Here is an 18,929-nt window from a genome sequence, read left to right on the forward strand (position 1 = left end):
TGTGTCTCCAAGAAAAAGTTTGCTGCCTTTATCTTGTTGTGAATGGATTTCAAAATCTTAAAATGGGATATAGTATAAGTGGTTGATGATAATGCAAGAGCCTTTAGCAACACTTATTTGCTTGCATGATTCAAAAGTTTTTTGGACCATACATAAAACTTGTTTTCAGTTTTATCACTTAAAAATGGAAAGTGCAACGTGGACACCCTGAAATCACTAGGTAACCCCAAATCACCTTGGGACACTTTAAGAATCTTGCCAAACCACCTCTTCACTTTTGACTGAGTGTTAGGGCTAAAGCACACATTGGACTTTTTATAATTTATTGCTTGTCCAGAAGCTTTACAATATGCCTGGATGCTTTCTTTCAAAGAGTATACGCTCTTTAAGTTCACATCAAGAAGAGCAAGCAATCGTTTGTGAACATTAGATGTGTAAATGGATCAATCCTTCCCTTAATATGCGCTCTTTTTATATAATATAATTTCACTTCGAATGTAAAAATAATGAAGCTTAACTAGCATAGGCTTGCAGGGAGATTTATAATATTTCCAATGTTATGGTTAAAAATAAAAAATAAAAAAGGCGTATTTTAAGGATTAATGTTTTCATTATGGCTAGCTAAAATTTCACGTGTATATGCACGTGGTTTTGGTTTGTTTTCTTGAAACAATTTAAATTGTTGATGGAGTAATTTTTCAAAAAAATATTCATGTGAAATTTTTAGTTTAATATATTGAATGGATTTTGTTTTCCTTCTTAAGGTATGCAATTCTTAATCTAATATATTGAGTAAAATTAATTTTTATTTGTAAAAAAATTTCATAGGTTTAATTATGGTTTATTTTGAAGAAGACGGAGAGAAAAGATGAGAATTCCAATTGTCATAGCGGCGGATCTTTTTTCCTCCATATATTATAAAGGCGAATAGAATTTAATGTGAGTTAGTTTTTCTTCAACAGATTATCATTGATTAAACTTAATCAATTAGTTTTTTTTAGAGGTAGACATATTTTCCGAGCTCCTTTACCTAACCAAAAAAAAATAAAAAAATCATAATTTTAAATAACTTTTGGTTTTCCTATTGATTTTTTGTCTCTCTTTTTAGGTTGGTCTCCAAGAAGAGTCTAGATAATCTCCTCCTCAAGTCTAGACTCTTCATATAATTCCCATACGCGCACGTCTTCTGTTACCCTTTTTTTATGTGTGAAAGTTTTGTTGTTGAGAAGAATATTTATAGAAAGAAGGTAAATGAGGCATTGATGATCAAGGAGCTATCAATTTTTTTCTTGTTGGGAATAATATTTATATGATGAATACAAAGGAAGTGACTATTTGTAAAGAGGCATAAGATTCCAAGTTAAAAAGTGTTAGTTGAATAAATGTAACTACTGAAAATAAATAGGGGTATTTTTGTCAAATAAAAAAACATACTACAACTGAATTGAGATTCATTTTTATTTAGTAGCTTGATGATTACATATTCCATCTTTGCCCCCTCACCCCTTCTCGTAAGTCCGATTCCTCTACTCTCATGTTAGCATTACTATCATGAACATTCTTTTTTTTTTTTTTTAGGAAGAAGGTTCACGGATCTAGAGATAAATCTCCATCTTGAATGTGTGATAGAAAAATGTAAAAGTAATACCCAAATTTAGCGAGCTTTCTTTGACAAAGTGGTTTTTCTACTAGAAGCAAGTTCACGGTGCAATTGGCTAAGGTAAGTGCACGTACCCAAGATGCCTTCCTTACTATTTCTATCCCCCCAATTTAGTGTGGTTGCTACTGTTTGATAAATTAGGAGTAGGTTGTAACAGGGGTTTCTCCCTATCTTAATAAAATTTGCTTTATCAAAAAAAAAGTTCACAGTGCAATTTATAGAGAGGGTTCCAATACTGCAAAAGGACTCATAATGTATATCAGATTTTCCTTTAATAAGGTAGAACTGCGATGCAGAAGGAAAGTACACATGAACACTCAAGTCAGTTAATCCACAATAGACATGGGAATCATTTCAACAGAAGTCTAAAGAGTGAAGGATAACTACCCTGGGTGTCCGACCACATAAAAGGACTTAAATGGAACTTTTGACATACAAAACTTTATTGAAAAGAAAAGAACAGAACCAAGAAATTTTGGCGCAATTCAATTTCTTTTTACTACCAAGGCAAGCAAAGTAAAGCTCAAGGCATCCTAAGTACAAAGATCATCAGACCAAGAAATGGAGACAGGCCAATGTGTCCTACTTGCCAAGGACATATCTTTTGTAGCAAGAGCATCAGCTACACAATTAGCATCTCTAGAGATAAATGGTGAAAGTCCAAAGGGGGAACCAAGGGCTGAAAGTGAAGATGTCATCATTCATCAATAATCCGTCATACTTCAGCGGGGTTTGACGAGGGATTACCCTTGAGGTGATCCACTAAGACTCAGCAATCCTATTCAAAAACCACTTGGTGGAGCAATTCAATTTGAGATGGAAGCTCTACCTCTGAAGATCTTCATTTCATGATAATATTTCCTAAACTTCAAGCAGCTTTCTACTACGCTTGAACCTTGATTAACATGGCAGAGCAGCGAACCACCACTTCAATGTAATTTACCTGTGGAAACTACCCAAACATCTCAAATTTAGATTCCACCCTGAGGCCTTATCCAAAACATAATTCTCTGTGCTCTGCATATTTGGCCTAGCAAAGGGTAAATCAGAACCACACGTTCTCTCAGAAAAACATACGTCGCGAATGCGGATGCTACGAGTTGCTACTGTATGCATCATTCATATGCACATACGCCAAAAAGAGGGGGGGGGGGGAAGGCAGCTCTGAATTTAGTGTTAGAACCCAAATATTTCAACCAAATCATGTGACATTCCACAATAAGAAATCAAGATAGACATGGGCAGCATCTGGACTGGAGACCTGAACCTTCACCCATATCTCTTATACTGAAAGTCATTTATACCCATAATCCTAACTGTACCCAAATCTTTGTGCATATGAATACTAGTCTCGATGCACATGCTCATGGTACCCAAGATTATACAAAATACTACCCCTTACAGAATGCTGAAAAGTGTTTTTAATTCTAAAACCTAATGCTGGTAGGGCTTTTTGTCCTCTTCAACTGTATTGGAGATATCTGTGTCGCACAATCAGGCAGAAACCTCTCAGGAGGGAGGCAAGTAGGAAGTGCAACATAGAGCAGAGGAGCAGGCTCTTAAAGCAAGCAAAGGAACATAGAAGCAAGAAGTTGAACTCTTCTTTCTTCGGTATAGGGCACAAGTAGAAGAGATTGTAAACATCTAGGTCTGGGCATCATCAGACGCATTCAAATATCAAAAAGGAAAAGAGGGGAGTGATGGTTAGGGGAGATGAAGGTAAGGCAACTGTCTGAAACAAAAATATGCCAACGTTAAGATGGAGAGAGGCATGGGATTTATCTTTTAGCTATGTAAAAATCTGTAACTCCTCCATGCCAAGAAATTGGCATGGCAAAATCACATCAATGAGCTTATTTTAGGGGAAATAAGACTAGGTATACGTGTTGTGCCTTCGGTCCTATCAGTTTTCACTGCAACAGACATTCGATAGGTGGTGTGAACAAGTAGAATTCCTAGGTGGAATAGGAGACGTTTATGTCTTTTGTTGCTCAATTGCATAGCTAGATTGACTATTAGATCGTCTAGTCTCTTTTCAGTATGTTAGGAGTCAGATTTTAAGGGACTTCAATTTTATCCACATAAGCAGCCATTCAAGCATCCAGGATTTGAGTTATTTTAGCAATGAAGCTTTGTGTTTCTATACCCGGTGGATTCATAGTGTTTTTAGATGGATTTCCAATAGCCCCAACATGGAAAGGTTAGGTGGATCTCTAAGCATTTCTTATTCTTTTATTTTTCTGTTCAGACTCCTAGTTTTCAACTAGCTGACCAATTGTTGACAATATTCAACTCTGGGCTTTCTAGTTAATGGATTAGAATCCAGATATACAAGGATTCCTCAGTTGAGGTCCTGATTTGTTCTCTGAACATCATCAATGTTTCCAAGTAGACATCACTAAATGGTTAATGTTCCACTCAACCAGGGTATCAAGTCCAGCTGACTAGCCACCATTAATTATTAATTTTCTTCCATAAGACCTCTGTTCTGCAATTGATGGTTCTAGTTTGTTCGTTTCCATTCTGTTAGTTCTTTGCTTGTACTGTATTCTGGTGCACATCAGTCTTTGGTTTCTATGTTGGAAAGTGGTTATTGTATTAGAAAAACAATACCACTCATTCATTCAAATCTGTGGGAAAATGCAACATCACTTGCAGTCCGGAATTGACACAAATAGGCTGTACCCAGGGAACAAGTAATGCAGTTCTAGATTGGAAAGGATCCAATGGTTTATGTTAATTGATATAAGGGAGCCTATCAGTCTGCAACAATTGAGTTGGCAGCAGATTTGGGTTAGATTTCTAGGTTAGAAAGGGCTGCTACTGCATCGTTAAGCGGAGAAACCACACAGATGGAAGAGGAGAGAAAGGAGATGTAATCAATCTTCTAGGTAGGATGAAGAGAGGATACGAGAATAGAAGAGGAGAAGTGATCAGGTTTGGGATTTCAATCCCATATGCATTGCTCAACAGTACCAAAACTACTTGAAATAAAAACTCATATTCTTTACTCAAATCATTTCTAATTCATGAAGCATGTGTTACATACATATATAGATTTTTGAAATTCCTAATTTGATTCATAATATGACTCCTAATCACTCTAATTGACTCAATAAAGTAAATAAACTAAAAACAGACACAGTCATACCATGCTTTTCCAAAGAGACTGTTTCTGGACTTGACTCCATGACCACTGGCCACAGTGGTACCACTTCACAGTTACACCAAGGCCTACAATGGTAGAAGCCTCGTGCACCTGAGCCGACAGTTCAGGATTGTCATACCATACAAAAAAAGAAATATAATTTAAAGTTGGTTGTAAATTCTGTCACTCATGCAGAGAGAATTCACTTAATTTCAACCATTTGGGTCCACTATTAAGAAATCTGGAGAACTAAAGCTTGGACAATCAAGATCCCAGTTAATGCCCAAAAATATCAACAAAATCATACCACTCAATGGCAAAGCAATGACATAAAGGAAACCCGTCTGCTTTTTATGTATAGATTATGTAATAATTGCTTCACAAAAGAATTTTGATTAAATGTAGGTGGCCTAGTTGGGAGTATTTGGCTAGGGCATCCAACTGATATCAATTTAAGCTCAAACTCCACCTCAATAAAGAAGTGAATAAGTGTTTAACTTCGGCATCAAACTGATATCAGCTTAAACACATACTCCACCCCCAATAAAGAAGTGAATTTCTTTATCAAAGAGACCATGCTAAATGATGATCAAAAGCTAACGTGATTGCCACCACCAGTCATGAACATATAGATGTTCCACACATTCTGTTGCATATTGTGTGAACAGTATACACTCAAGGCATTGACAACACAATCAACAAACAGAAATAAGGGGCAATCCTCCTAAAAGAAAAAATAAATTATAAGTAAATAGACACTGCTCATGATTGCTTGACTAAACCAAACTTTAAATACTTCAGATTATTTTAGTCAATCTCTCTTTGAGCCTACAGAGTACATTCAGCTCAAAGAACAATCCAAAGAGTGAATAATTAAAAAGGAGAACAGTAGAATAATTGAAAAAGAGAAAGCAGACGGCTTGGAAATCTAGTGATGTAGAATGTGCTAAACCATAATTCTTCTTGATCTAAGAGGACCTTCTGTGAAGTACATTATTTAGTTTGACATAAGTTATTGACAGATACTTACAGAAATAATACCAAAAGTACAGTTGTCAAACACATAATAATAATAAAAAAGGGTTAAACTTACACGTACATATATCTAAAAGACATGAACAACAATCACAGGAAAAGGGTAGAAGAATTCATATTTACCCAACAAGCATGCTCAGATGAAGACAAAAATATAATTCTAATGATTGGAGAACTGCACATAGGTATGACAAATGACCAAAGAAAATCCCCACCACTAGATCATAATAACTAGGATGACATGGCAGTGATAAGGATGCTTGATGCTTCATTTCACTGAGAAGCCAACCCAATATTGTGCTGATATTTACATGGAGACTGGGATCCTATATAACAGATGAGTAATGGACAGAATTCAGCTCCGGTATTCAATTTCAACTCTCTGTTGCAACAAAGTGAGGGAATACCTAACCAGCAAAGCATTGAAAGCCGCCACAAATCTTTAACCATACTCCAAACAAAATTAAGCAGATAACTATATCAACAACAATGATAATCCAGAACCGGCGCCACCACACGTATCGAGAATGTTGTGGATCTGTTATATTTCTCATTGAGCTTGAACTCTTCTGTACTGAGAGTGAAGACACCACCATGCCTTGATTATCAGATTCAGTGGCTGACAAATCAACATTTATTCCCCGACCCATTGACTTTCGGTGCCCTTCAGAGCCATTGTCTCTAATATCAATTACACGATCCTTCATTTTCTTCTTCTCTTTCTTGCTAAATTTCCGAAGCAACGGGGCTTTGCTAGAAGTGGCATCTTGAGTTTGGCCACCTTCCGGAGATGGTGAAGGCCCTGGATGTTGTGACTCTAGAATCTCAGGCATCCAGTCACCGGTTGATTGAGATTGTGAGACCTGCTCTAGTGAGTTTATCAAATGGTGGATGACAGGCACCAATTGTTCTTGAAGGCAGACTGAGTTCAAAACTGATAAACTGCCCCTTGAACCGCCCTTCAAAATCTTTTTAAACTCATCCCTTATATGCCCCAGAAATTGAAGGACCCCCTGATTTCCAAGACTATCCTCAACAATTGTAAAGTAAACATATTCGTCCTCCATTAAGAACCCATAAGTCTTTTTACCAACACTTTGAAAATACCAGGTATGGAAGGCAGGAGCCCTATCCAAGCACAAAACTGCCAATTTCTCAATATCAGGGTCACCGCAGCTGTAGCTATAGAGGATTTGATTCCCCTTGGCAACACAGCAATAAAACACCATGATTTGAATATATCAAAGCCGGCCTCAGAAAACTATGCATCAGCAGAGAAACAATCCAAAAGATACCAAGACGTTAGCACTGACCAAAATACCTGATAATTGACAGAAACAATTCTTATGTTGGTTTTCAATGTTCAGAACTTCAATCAGTGCACCAATCGATCTTTGTCTCCTATAATATCGAGATCCAAGAGGTATACGCAATGAATTTTTCAAGGTCGACCATGAAGTCGTCAAACGATTCAATAAAATACTCGAATACAATACTACAAGTATCCAAGAGATACCACCAAATTTCCAGGGAGATGAGCTCAAACACAAGAAAAAGGTCCAACCGAATAAAAGACCAAAATTCAGGTATATTAAGGTCCAACATAGTAATCAGGTTCGTTTTATGTCCATTCACAAACCCAGAGATAAGTAAATTCAATCTTCTCCTAGGATTTCACACTCACTTGGAATCCCATAGAGCAGATTGTCTTCAACAAACGACTCAGATTCGTTTCCAAACTGCACAAAACAAAAAAATAAAAATAAAAATAAAAACCCAGTGAAAACTTCTTAGTTTGTCAAAGGAAGAGACGCGAAAAACCATAAACATACTGCAGAATAGATCCAAAGTGGAGAAGAGATTCAATAAAAATACCAAAAAGGGCTAAATGCTAACTTCATCCAAGAATAACTAAATGAATGAACGACAGAAAAAAAAAATCAAAATAAACTGAAACAGGACAGAAGTGAATTCAGACTACGGAAAGCTAAGAGAGCTCACCTGCAATTATCAGAAGAACAACCAGATGAAAATTTTCATCTCAATTTAAAGACCAAATGATCCTTTGTAGTTTTTAGGTGCGTAGACTTCTAAGACTCCAAGTCAATCATTCTCTCTTGTCTATTACTCTGGTAATCAATCATAATCTCTTGTAATTTAAAGAAATTATACATAGAGAGGTCTCCATCTTCACGCTACTATCAAAATCTCTTTATCATATGCTACCAAAAAATAATAATAATAAAAATCTCCTCATCCTACAAAAGTATTAATAATAAAAATAAAAATCTTTCATGGAATATTATATTGCATATAAATATTCCCCAGAGTTGAAATAGGTTGGACTAAGCTTCTTAAAGCATAGTCCCACCAATTTGCAAAGAAGACAAATCAAAATTGATCATACCTGTAGAAGATGTGGAATAGAGGTAGAGTCCATTGATCATCTGTTGTTTGACTACGATTTATCTCGGACAGTATGGTTTGGGATGGGGCTCTCTGGAATCGTTGAATCTCAAGATCAAAAATCACTGCCTCATATCCTAAACCAGTGGGGTAATCTGCGGTTTCCTGATCCTATTTTGAGCAAGGAGTTCTTCAGCCTTTTTGCTTTCACTTGCTGGTTTATTTGGAAGGTGAGAAATGACCTCTGCTTCAATGGCACGATCTGGAACCCTAATCGCATCATTGATAGATCTTGGAATGCTATGCAGGAATTTTGGAATACTCTAAATTCTCCTGATGTCTCAAACGAAGAGGTGGTTAGGGCTTGGTCGCCGCCGGCTGAGCTTTCTCTCAAGATCAATGTGGACTTCTCTTTGTCTCCCGAAGATAACATTGCTGGTTTTGGCTTTGTGATGAGGGACTCCAAAGGTCTGTGTTGTTTTGCGACTTCAATTCCTGCTTCTTCTTCTTCCATCCTTACTGGTGAGTCGTCGGCTCTCAGGGAGGCTGTGCTCTGGGCGAAGAGCAAAGGCTTGAAGAACGTATGTTTTGAATCTGACTCTAAATGCCTGGTTAAGTTCTTCGATGACCCCTTCCTTCCGGTGGATTTAGATGCTCTTCCTGTGGTTGAGGATATTCGGCATTTTCTCTCGAGTGAACCATCTTGGTCGGTTCAATTTGTGTCTAGATGGGCTAATTGTGTAGCCGATAATCTAGCTAGGATGGCCCAGTCTCTGGCTTGTAGGACTGTTTGGCCTCTTTCCGTTCCTTGGCTTCTTGATCTCTGTACTCAGGATGTCTTGGCTTTTACTTGCCCTCAGTCTAATTGAATCTCAGTTTACCAAAAAAAAAAAAAAATAAAGCATAGTCCCACAAATGTACCTAGCCGCCTGGGTGCTTTTTTTTTTGGGTAAAAAACGAGTAAATTTCATTATATAAAACAGTTGCTGTTTTCACTCACACACAATGAACTTCATTATAATAGACCAAACTCGTAGTCCAATCACTGCCTTGAATGTGTTTATATATGTATTTTTTAGAGATAAAGCCTTGTGCTTGGCCAATTTTTTCTTGAATGTGTACTGGTGTGCTAGAGTCTACAACTGATCCAAGGAAGATACGAATCATTAGAACGTGTGAGTTCTATATGCCTCAACGTATAGAGGATTCTAATGCTTTCTGGGAAAAGACAACTGAACTCGTGAAGCTCCTTCTTGACGCCACGGACATGTATCGTTGCTACAGTAGCACTAAGGAAATGAACAAAATCTAAACTAAGATAAGTAAAAAAGATTAGTTTAATTGTCATTTGATTGATGGTTGGTGTCTGTTTGTGAAATTTAAAAATAATTGTAAGCGCACGGTATCGTGTAGCTAATGGATCGATCTCAAGGAGATATGCCACTTAGAATTCAACTTCTTAATAGTAATGCGAGAGTGGAATGATTCACTTTTTGTTAACTAATTAACTAAACTAAACGATCATAATCCATATATCTAATGCAATCGAATTGAAACGAAAAATAAATTAAACACAATCAATGCATAAATAAAAGACAGGAAAAAAATGCAAACAATAAAAATAAAAGGAAAAGGGAAGTGATCCGAGTGTTAGCTCTGGATCAAGGGAAGGGGAATATAATAATAATGATTTTGACCGTGGACCCTTTGCCGTAGCTTACAGTCCACTGATTAGGGGAACGGATATTAAAAAAAAAAAACAGTGCATAAAGTAAATAACAAAGCAATAAATGGAAAAGAAAGCCTTAACCAATGAAAGGCACGACCGGAGGCATCTCTGATCAAGGATCCAGGGGAAGGGAGAATAATAAATAAATGCTGAAAGTAAATCCTAAATTAAGAATATGGAGGGGTAGATAGAAGTGGGAATGGAGGGAGGAGAGAAGATTAATAATAAATGTTACTTACTTGCAAATTGAACAAACGATTCGAATCTCAACCAACTCTAACAACCAGATTTAGATCTAGAATGATCTAAATCTGCAATTGCTAGACCCAGAGAAAAACAAATCTAAAAACTTGAAACTTGAACTTGAATTGCATTACATTAAAAAAATTAAACCTAAACATTCAATCTAGAAATTAAAATCTCACAAATGCAAGCAAAGAAAACTAAATAAAGTCTAAATAAACTGAAGAGAAAAGAAAGAGTGCTTCTACTAAGCTCTAACACATTCTCCTTTGATGGAGTATGCTCTCCTTTTATAGAGGTAGGTGAGATATGAGGCACGGCTGAATTTGAATAAAACTCAGGGTTCCTATCTAACTCAGCCAATTAGGGTTTGACGTACTAATCGTGCTGACTTGGAGAGATCAGATGTATAATTCCATCGTTGGATTTGAGGTTTAAGTAGTCGTGAAGCTCTCCTCCAAAAAATATCAGCACGATCAACATCGGATGACCGTTCGATGAAGGGCTTGATCGAAACTGGACAGAAACATTCAAAAACGGGATTTTTGCCTCTTCCTTCTCTAAATATAATTCTTTTTCATCTTTTTCTTTCTTTAATTAAATCCCAGATAAGAAATAAGATATTCAAGTATGCAAGGACTCTTTTCTCCATTTGGACTCTCTCAATAATATCTCTATAGATTTGATTGATAATTTATAATCTCAGCTGTAGATCAAATTTGCCTTCTTTATCTCTTCAATATTTCGGAGTTAGTCCATAATCACACATCTCTATCTCATCATGCTCCAGATCAGGCTCATTTTTGCATTTGAGAATTTAAATGGACTTCTTGACGTGTAAAATTGCATGATTCAAGCCCAAAACTCCAAATATTTGCTTAAATCTTGAAAAGTCTTAAAATCTGCGAAAACAACATAAAACCCAACGTAACTCCACTCTAAGTGTATAAAATGCATACTTTATGCCCTAAAATTTCACACATAAATGTGCTCATCAGATTCCCCCACACTTAGACTAAACTTGTCCTCAAGCAAAAATTAAAGAAAAATACAAATGCAGGTAAGAAACTAGTGCAACAAAATAAATCCAAACTCACTTTCGTAGGAATCACGATTACACTTAGCATGTGCAACAGGCCTTTAAACCACTAGGTTACCCCTAGAGGACGAGTTTGTCTCGTGGATGTTTGCAGTGAATGTACATCCAAAATTCCAATTTTAGCTCAAAATAAAACATTGCAAATTCTAACTCTAACAATTGGTAAATACTCATACAGGATCAATAGCTATGACAATTTTTCTCACCATTGATTTAAGATCCCCCACACTTGAACTTTATTACCCCATATTGATTCTTGAGACAAAGCATATATCTCAATCAAAGACTCACCTTATATCTTTCAAGTACACCTCTCCTTTAAGCAAAACAACTCATAAAGTAAGGGGACCAAGGACTAAGGTTTTGAAGTATTTTTGACCAAACAATTTTACCAAAGCATTGATGACACTTGTATTTATCTCTCTTTTTTCTTTTGAGTAGTGAACTCTACTTTACTCCACTACGGTTGGCTTGAATGACATGGTGGAGCAAACACCAGAAACCCAAGTTACTTTGTAGCATTGCTTTGCATATGCCCACATAGACAGTGATGCGAGAGTTATTTTCAATAATCTCCTTCCTAAGAGTTTCGATCAAGCCACCTCGATTCCTGAGTCGGAGTGCCCTTGTCTAGTTCCAAGGAATTCAACTTTCACTTTCTACTCTTTTTTTTTTTTTTTTTTTTTTTTTTTTTTTTTTTTTGTCATGCCATACACAAAATTGATCTCAACTCCTAGCCAAAGAAACAAGGACCCACAAAACTCATAGATGGTCCATCACCTTAAGTTAAGGGCCTTTTATTTTTCTAAGGAAAGTCTCATCTCAACATATATACAAGTTACCTTCCTCTCAACAGGATTTTTATGTGTTCATGATGGGTACCAAAATCACTCTCATTTCACACATCATAGCAATTGAAAGAATATGTATACTAACCCCCACACTTAAGTAATGCAATGTCCTCAATGCATGCATGCTAAATAAGGAAGACAAATGAGGGGCATACCTTTCAGTCAAGATGTGCTTATCATGGGAAGCTTTGATCTTATCTTCAATATCAATGTATGATGGGGAAGACACTCCAAATAAGAAAAATCGTGAATCGAAAAATCATTTCTAAAGATCTCAAGAAAAACATTCACAATGTTAAAGAAAATTCTCATCATACGTTGAGGTTCTCTAGAAGGTTTTGCATCTTTCATAAGATGAATATGATGTTGTTCAATGGAAGAGCTTAGATCTTTGATATGAGTGACAAACCAACCCAATGCTTCTCTATTATCATTCAACAGTGTGATCAACTCTTCTGCTTTGTCAGAAGTTAAATCAGAGACTACAATGACAAGAAGATGATTATCTTGTCCCAGGAAAGCATACTTCAAATTAGAAGGCAACTCTTTCAATTTTAGCTTGGGGGGGGGGTTCAATTATTGAAGGCTTGGGAATGGAGATGGAGATGGATAGAGGTTTAATAGGCTCCAAAGGTGTGTGAAATTTTAAGACTTTAGAAAAGAAAGTTTCACTATCATCATCCAACATATCCATACATTCTTGAAATTCAGAATCAAAATCAATCTCAAAGTTGGTAATCACATCATTAGGAAAATCAAAAGATTCATCAAGCATATTGATCTCTTCTTCTATTTGTGGTTGTTTCCCTATCCTGAACATATTAAAATCTACAGTTTGATTTCCGAAAGAAAACCTTAAGAGGCCATTTCGACAATTGATTAATGCATTACTAGTAGCCAAAAATGGTCTTCCTAAAATTGTTGGGATTTCATCCTTGATTGAAAAAGGTTTAGTATCTAGCACAATGAAATCAACTGGAAAAATGAATTCTCCCACTTTCAGTAAAACATATTCAACCATCCCTATAGGAATCTTAATTGACTTATCTGCCAACTGAAGAGTAGTTCTAGTTGCTTTCAATTCTCCCAATCCTAGTTGCTTATAAACATGGTAAGGCAAAAGATTCACACTTGCACCAAGTTCAAGTAAAGCATGTTCAATGTGTGTATTGCCTATGACACAAGCTATGGTGGGGTTCCCTGGATCCTTATACTTGGCTGCTATAGGTTGAGTAATTATGGAACTAATGTTACCTGCCAAGAACGTCTTTTTGGGAATGCTAGTGATTCTTTTATGAGTGCATAAATCTTTCAACACTTTTGCATAGGCGGGGATCTAGGATATGGCATCCAAAAGAGGGATATTCACTTCTATTTTTTTGAAGACATGAAAAATTTTCTCCATAGTTGCAGTCTTCTTATTAACTAGACGACTAGGATAAGGAGCCTTAGAAACATAAGGACTCTCATTTGAAATTTGCTCTTTTCTCATAGTTTCTGATAATGGTTCACCAAACTTAGGTACTGCTAAAGCAACTAGCTCATCCTCAACTTCTATGGGTTCCTCAAACAAACTTTTATTAGGAGATACTTGAACATTCTCCTCATCACAGTGGTCACTAATCTCGCTATTTTCATTAATATGTGACTCACCTGTTAAATACCCTTTCCCACTTCTCAATGAAGATAGAGAATTAATTGAAGCTAAAGAAGAATGGGAGGATTCAACTTGATTGACTTGATTTGGTGGTTTTTGTTGAATCTGAATCCTAGGATTTAACTCAGGTTGGCTAGGCATTTTACCTTTTTCTCGCTTAGACAAAGCACTTGTAAGAGTGGAAATTTGTTTTTCCATATTATGCATAGAAGTCATGAAGGTGCTGGAAAATACTTCCATATTATTCTCTAAGGAAGAGAGACGAGAAAACTTTGGATTGTTACCTCTGTTGAAACCAGGTGATGATTGATTTTGTGCAATGTGAGGCATACGAGGTACAATAGGTGGATTGACAGACCTAGCTAAATTGGCATTTTGGAAATTTGGGGCTTGAGGGAACTGGACATTTGGATTATGAGAAAATTGGGCACTTTGTTTTTTAGGGGCACCAAAGTGATTTTGTGTGGAATAATTGCTTAATCCATTTTGGTTTTGCCCTTGAGACCATGAAAAGTTAGGATGATTCTTCCACCCAGGATTGTACGTGACACTGTACGGGTGTGGAAACATCGCACTGACATTTTCATGTTGGCCTCCAGAATAGTTAGGACATTCCTCAATTACATGTAAGGGTGTCAAAACCTAACCCGAACCGTTAAAACTGGACCGAACCGGCCAGTTACAGCCCGGACCGGCCCGAACCGAAGCTTAATGGGCTGTGTTTGGGCTGAACAACTTCAGCCCGCAATGGTTTGGGCTAGGCTGGGCCGGGCCAGCCCGTGTGTGGCCCGCTAGCCCGAACCTTTCGGCCCAAAACTAGCCCGAACCCAAACCAACCCGTTAAACCCATTATAAATAAATGAAATAAATTAAATTTAAATGTAAAAGACAAGAAAACTCCAAGTGTTCATTTATTTTCCTTAATTGTTTTGCTTTGGAACATGCAAACAACAAGCCAGTAAAGCCTTTGCCATTTGAAAGATGGGTTTAGTGAATATTTAGCAATTGTATTATCATTTGAAAATCTTTAAATGCTTTATTTTGATCCATTTTTACAAGTATTAAGAAGAGGGAGTAGAATAAGCAGAGACAACCCACTAAAATTTATCAAGATGCCAACTTTCATTTGTATATATTAGTTCTATAATTTTTACTTCTTTGTAGAAAAAGTTTTTGGTTTGAACACCGAACACAAGAGACTTGGAGAGAACTTAATATTTATATGTGTTTACATGTTCTTGATAAATTCCACACATCAACAAAGTACTCAAAACATACCGCTAGTAAACCCGAACCCAAACCGTTAGTAAACCCAATTTTAAATCCTTAGCCCAAACCGTTAGTCAACCCAAACCCAAACCGCACCGGCCCGAAACCGTTATTTTCTTAATGGGCTGTGTTTGGGCTGAGTGTTTTTCAGCCCGAAACCGTTAGGCCTGGTCCGAAACCGGCCCAACTCGAACCGTTGACACCCCTAATTACATGTGTAGGAGACTGACACCATGCACACACAGCAATAGATTTCTCAATAAAATGTGCTTGATTAGGTGGTGGTGGTGCAGCTTTAACTACCAAAGTCTCTAACTCAAAAGACTATCTATTTGTACTTCCTTATGAACTTGGCTACCAATAAAATATCCCCTACTAGTCCTTTCAGATTCTTGGGTTGACTCCCATTCTCTAGTCCTATTTGCTAGGTCTAAAAGAAATTCCCAAGCTTCGGAATCATCAGTGAATGATGTAAATCCTATGGGGCACATAGATTCCAAGAGTTGCTTTGTTTGATAATCGATACCCTCATAAATTATTTGGCATAAATGCCATAATTCTATACTATGGTGATGGCATTCTTGGAGAAAGCTTTGGAACCTCTCCATTACCTTGGCAAATGACTCATTGGATTTCTGACGAAGTTGAAGAATATCATTTCTTATTTAATTTGTCTTAGAGAAAGGAAAGAATTTCTTCAAGAATAGGATAGTAAATTGTTCCCATGTGGTAATGCTATCCAAAGGTAAGCTATAAAGCCACTTTTTGGCTTGGTCCTTTAATGCAAAGGTAATAAATTGTAGTCTTATGGCATCATCAGTAAGTTGTTGTACCTACATAAGGACACAAACTTCATCAAACTCCCTAAGGAACAAATATGCATCTTGATCAGGTAACCAATGAAATAGGGGTAACATAGATAGATAATGAGATTTGAGCTCAAAATTATTACCCCTCACTTCAGGTAAACGTATGCAAGAAGGTTGTGTAGATCGGGTTGGATAAAATCTATCCCTAAGACTCTTAGGTGGAGGTAGGTTTTCCATGGTCAAGGTAGACACTCAGACAATTCTATTTGTAGAATCATGAGTCCAGACACACATGCACTAACCACACCTAATGCAATTAATGGCTCTTATGAAAGAATGAGTTTTTTTTTTTTTTTTTTGGTTTTAAATTATATATATATATATATATATATATATATATATTACAATAAAGTACCTAAAGAAGAAAACAAATAACAAAAACAAAAGGGAAAGTAGTGAATTTCCCACCACAAAGATTGAAACAATGATTTCCAAAGCCGTAAGGTTGCCGTATAGCTGAGCGCTGTATAGATAGATAATGAGATTTGAGCTCAAAATTATTACCCCTCACTTCAGGTAAACGTATGCAAGAAGGTTGTGTAGATCGGGTTGGATAAAATCTATCCCTAAGACTCTTAGGTGGAGGTAGGTTTTCCATGGTCAAGGTAGACACTCAGACAATTCTATTTGTAGAATCATGAGTCCAGACACACATGCACTAACCACACCTAATGCAATTAATGGCTCTTATGAAAGAATGAGTTTTTTTTTTTTTTTTTGGTTTTAAATTATATATATATATATATATATATATATATATATATATATATATATATATATATATATTACAATAAAGTACCTAAAGAAGAAAACAAATAACAAAAACAAAAGGGAAAGTAGTGAATTTCCCACCACAAAGATTGAAACAATGATTTCCAAAGCCGTAAGGTTGCCGTATAGCCGGCCGTATAGGTTTGGCCCCTCTCGAATCCGGGGACCGGAGGTGGGGACTATTATACGTTTTTGTTTCTACTTTAGTTAAGAGTAATATCTTTGAATTTTTTTTATTTTTTTAAATTTTTTTTTTAAAAACACTTCGATTTACCTAAGAATGAGAAAAATAAAGTGGACTAATACCTCCCCGGCAACAGCGCCAAAAACTTGTTTTTGAAATTTAAAAGTAACCGCAAGTGCACGGTATCGTGTAACTAACGAGTCGATCTCAAGGAGATATGCCACTTAGAATTCAACTTCTTAATAGTAATGCGAGAGTGGAATGATTCAATTTTTGTTAACTAATTAACTAAACTAAACGATCATAATCCATACATCTAATGCAATCGAATTGAAATGAAAAATAAATTAAACACAACCAATGCATAAATAAAAGACAGGAAAAAAATGCAAACAATAAAAATAAAAGGAAAAGGGAAGTGATCCGAGTGTCAGCTCTGGATCGAGGGAAGGGGAGTATAATAATAATGATTTTGACCGTGGACCCTTTGCCGTAGCTTACAGTCTACCAATCGGGGGAACGGATATTAAAGAAAAAAAAACAGTTCAGAAAGTAAATAACAAAGCAATAAACAAAGTAATAAAAGGAAAAGAAAGCCTTAACCAAAGAGAGGCACGACTGTAGGCATCTCTGATCAAGGATCCAGGGGAAGGGAGAACAATAAATAAATGCTGAAAGTAAATCTTAAATTAAGAATATGGAGGGGTAGATAGAAGTGAAAATGGATGGAGGAGAGAAGATTAATAAATGTTACTTACTTGCGAATTGAACAAACGATTCGAATCTCAACCAACCCTAACAACCAGATCTAGATCTAGAATGATCTAAATCTGCAATTGCTAGACCCAGAGAAAAACAAGTCTAAAAACTTGAAACTTGAACTTGAATTGCATTACATAAAAAAATCAAACCTAAACATTCAATCTAGAAATTAAATTCTCACAAATGCAATCAAAGAAAACTAAACAAAGCCTAAATAAACTGAAGAGAGAAGAAAGAGTGCTTCTACTAAGCTCTAACACGTTCTCCTTTGATGAAGTATGCTCTCCTTTTATAGAGTTTACATGAGATATAAGGCACGGCTGAATTTGAATAAAACTCAGGGTTCCTATCTGACTCAGCTAATTAGGGTTTTGACGTACTAATCGCACCAACTTAGAGAGATCAGATGCATAATTCCACCGTTGGATTTGAGGTTTAAGTAATCGTGAAGCTCTCCTCCAAAAATCAGCATGATCGGACATCTATGACCGTTCGATGAAGGGTTTGATCGAAACTGGACAAAAACATTCAAAAACGGGATTTTTGCCTCTTCCTTCTCTAAATATAATTATTTTTCCTCTTTTTATTTCTTTAATTAAATCCCAAATAGAAAATAAGATATTGAAGTATGCAAGGACTCTAATCTCCATTTGGATTTTCTCAATAATATCTCTATAGATTTGATTGATAATTTATAATCTCAGCCGTAAATCAAATTTGCCTTATTTATCTCTTCAATATTTCGAAGTTGGCCCATAATCACACATCTCTAGCCCATCATGCTCCACATCAGACTCATTTTCGCATTTGAGAATTTGAATGGACTTCTCGACATGTAAAATTGCATGATTCAAGCCCAAAACTCCAAATATTTGCTAAAATCTTGAAAAGTCCTAAAATCTGCAAAAACAACATAAAACCCAAGATAACTCCACTCTAAGTGTATAAAATGCATACTTTATGCCCTAAAATTTCACACATAAATGTGCTCATCAGTGTCCACAAATAACTTTACGCAGATATTTATAGATGGAGGAAGCAACTGCCTCCCTAAACTTTCCCTGAGGATAATCTCTCAGGAGTTTTGGATACAATAGAATTTAAATTCAAATGTGTAACTCTTAATAACTATTTCTTCTTGAACGAATTTCGTCCTACACGAATTTCGTCTTTGATTTTATTTTTTGAGTCATTTTCTATAATCCTTTTTTTTTTAGTAAAGATCATTCTCTATCATGCGTCTAAG

The 18,929-nt window shown here is 36.2% G+C and overlaps 1 protein-coding gene and 1 pseudogene across 3 annotated transcripts; one reads left to right on the top strand and one right to left on the bottom strand.

Annotated features, from left to right (window-relative positions):
- Positions 1-1,604: 1,604 nt before the first annotated feature.
- Positions 1,605-8,011, bottom strand: LOC149029151 (phytolongin Phyl1.1 pseudogene; annotated as a pseudogene). 2 transcript variants are annotated; one of them, XR_016170815.1, is made up of 3 exons: positions 7,845-8,011; positions 6,251-7,582; positions 1,605-2,612 (listed from the first exon to the last, which is right to left on the bottom strand). The product of XR_016170815.1 is annotated as a phytolongin Phyl1.1 pseudogene, transcript variant X1 (transcript). The 2 variants fall into 2 exon arrangements; XR_016170818.1 differs by lacking the exon at positions 1,605-2,612 and adding an exon at positions 2,614-2,690.
- A 321-nt stretch (positions 8,012-8,332) lies between these two features.
- LOC149029152 (uncharacterized) lies at positions 8,333-9,118 on the top strand. The gene has a single exon (XM_089142333.1). It carries the CDS (start codon positions 8,333-8,335, stop codon positions 9,116-9,118), a length of 786 nt encoding a protein of 261 aa, XP_088998459.1.
- The last annotated feature ends 9,811 nt before the right edge of the window (positions 9,119-18,929 follow it).

The sequence above is a fragment of the Hakea prostrata genome, chromosome 1 (genome assembly GCF_041222555.1).
Source record: "Hakea prostrata isolate BN-2017 chromosome 1, UWA_Hpros_2, whole genome shotgun sequence".
In the NCBI taxonomy this organism is placed as follows: Eukaryota; Viridiplantae; Streptophyta; class Magnoliopsida; order Proteales; family Proteaceae; genus Hakea; species Hakea prostrata.

What these genes read in the sequence shown, in the direction of transcription:
- LOC149029152 (XM_089142333.1), top strand. Translation starts at nt 8,333, where the DNA reads ATGGGGCTCTCTGGAATCGTTGAATCTCAAGATCAAAAATCACTGCCT.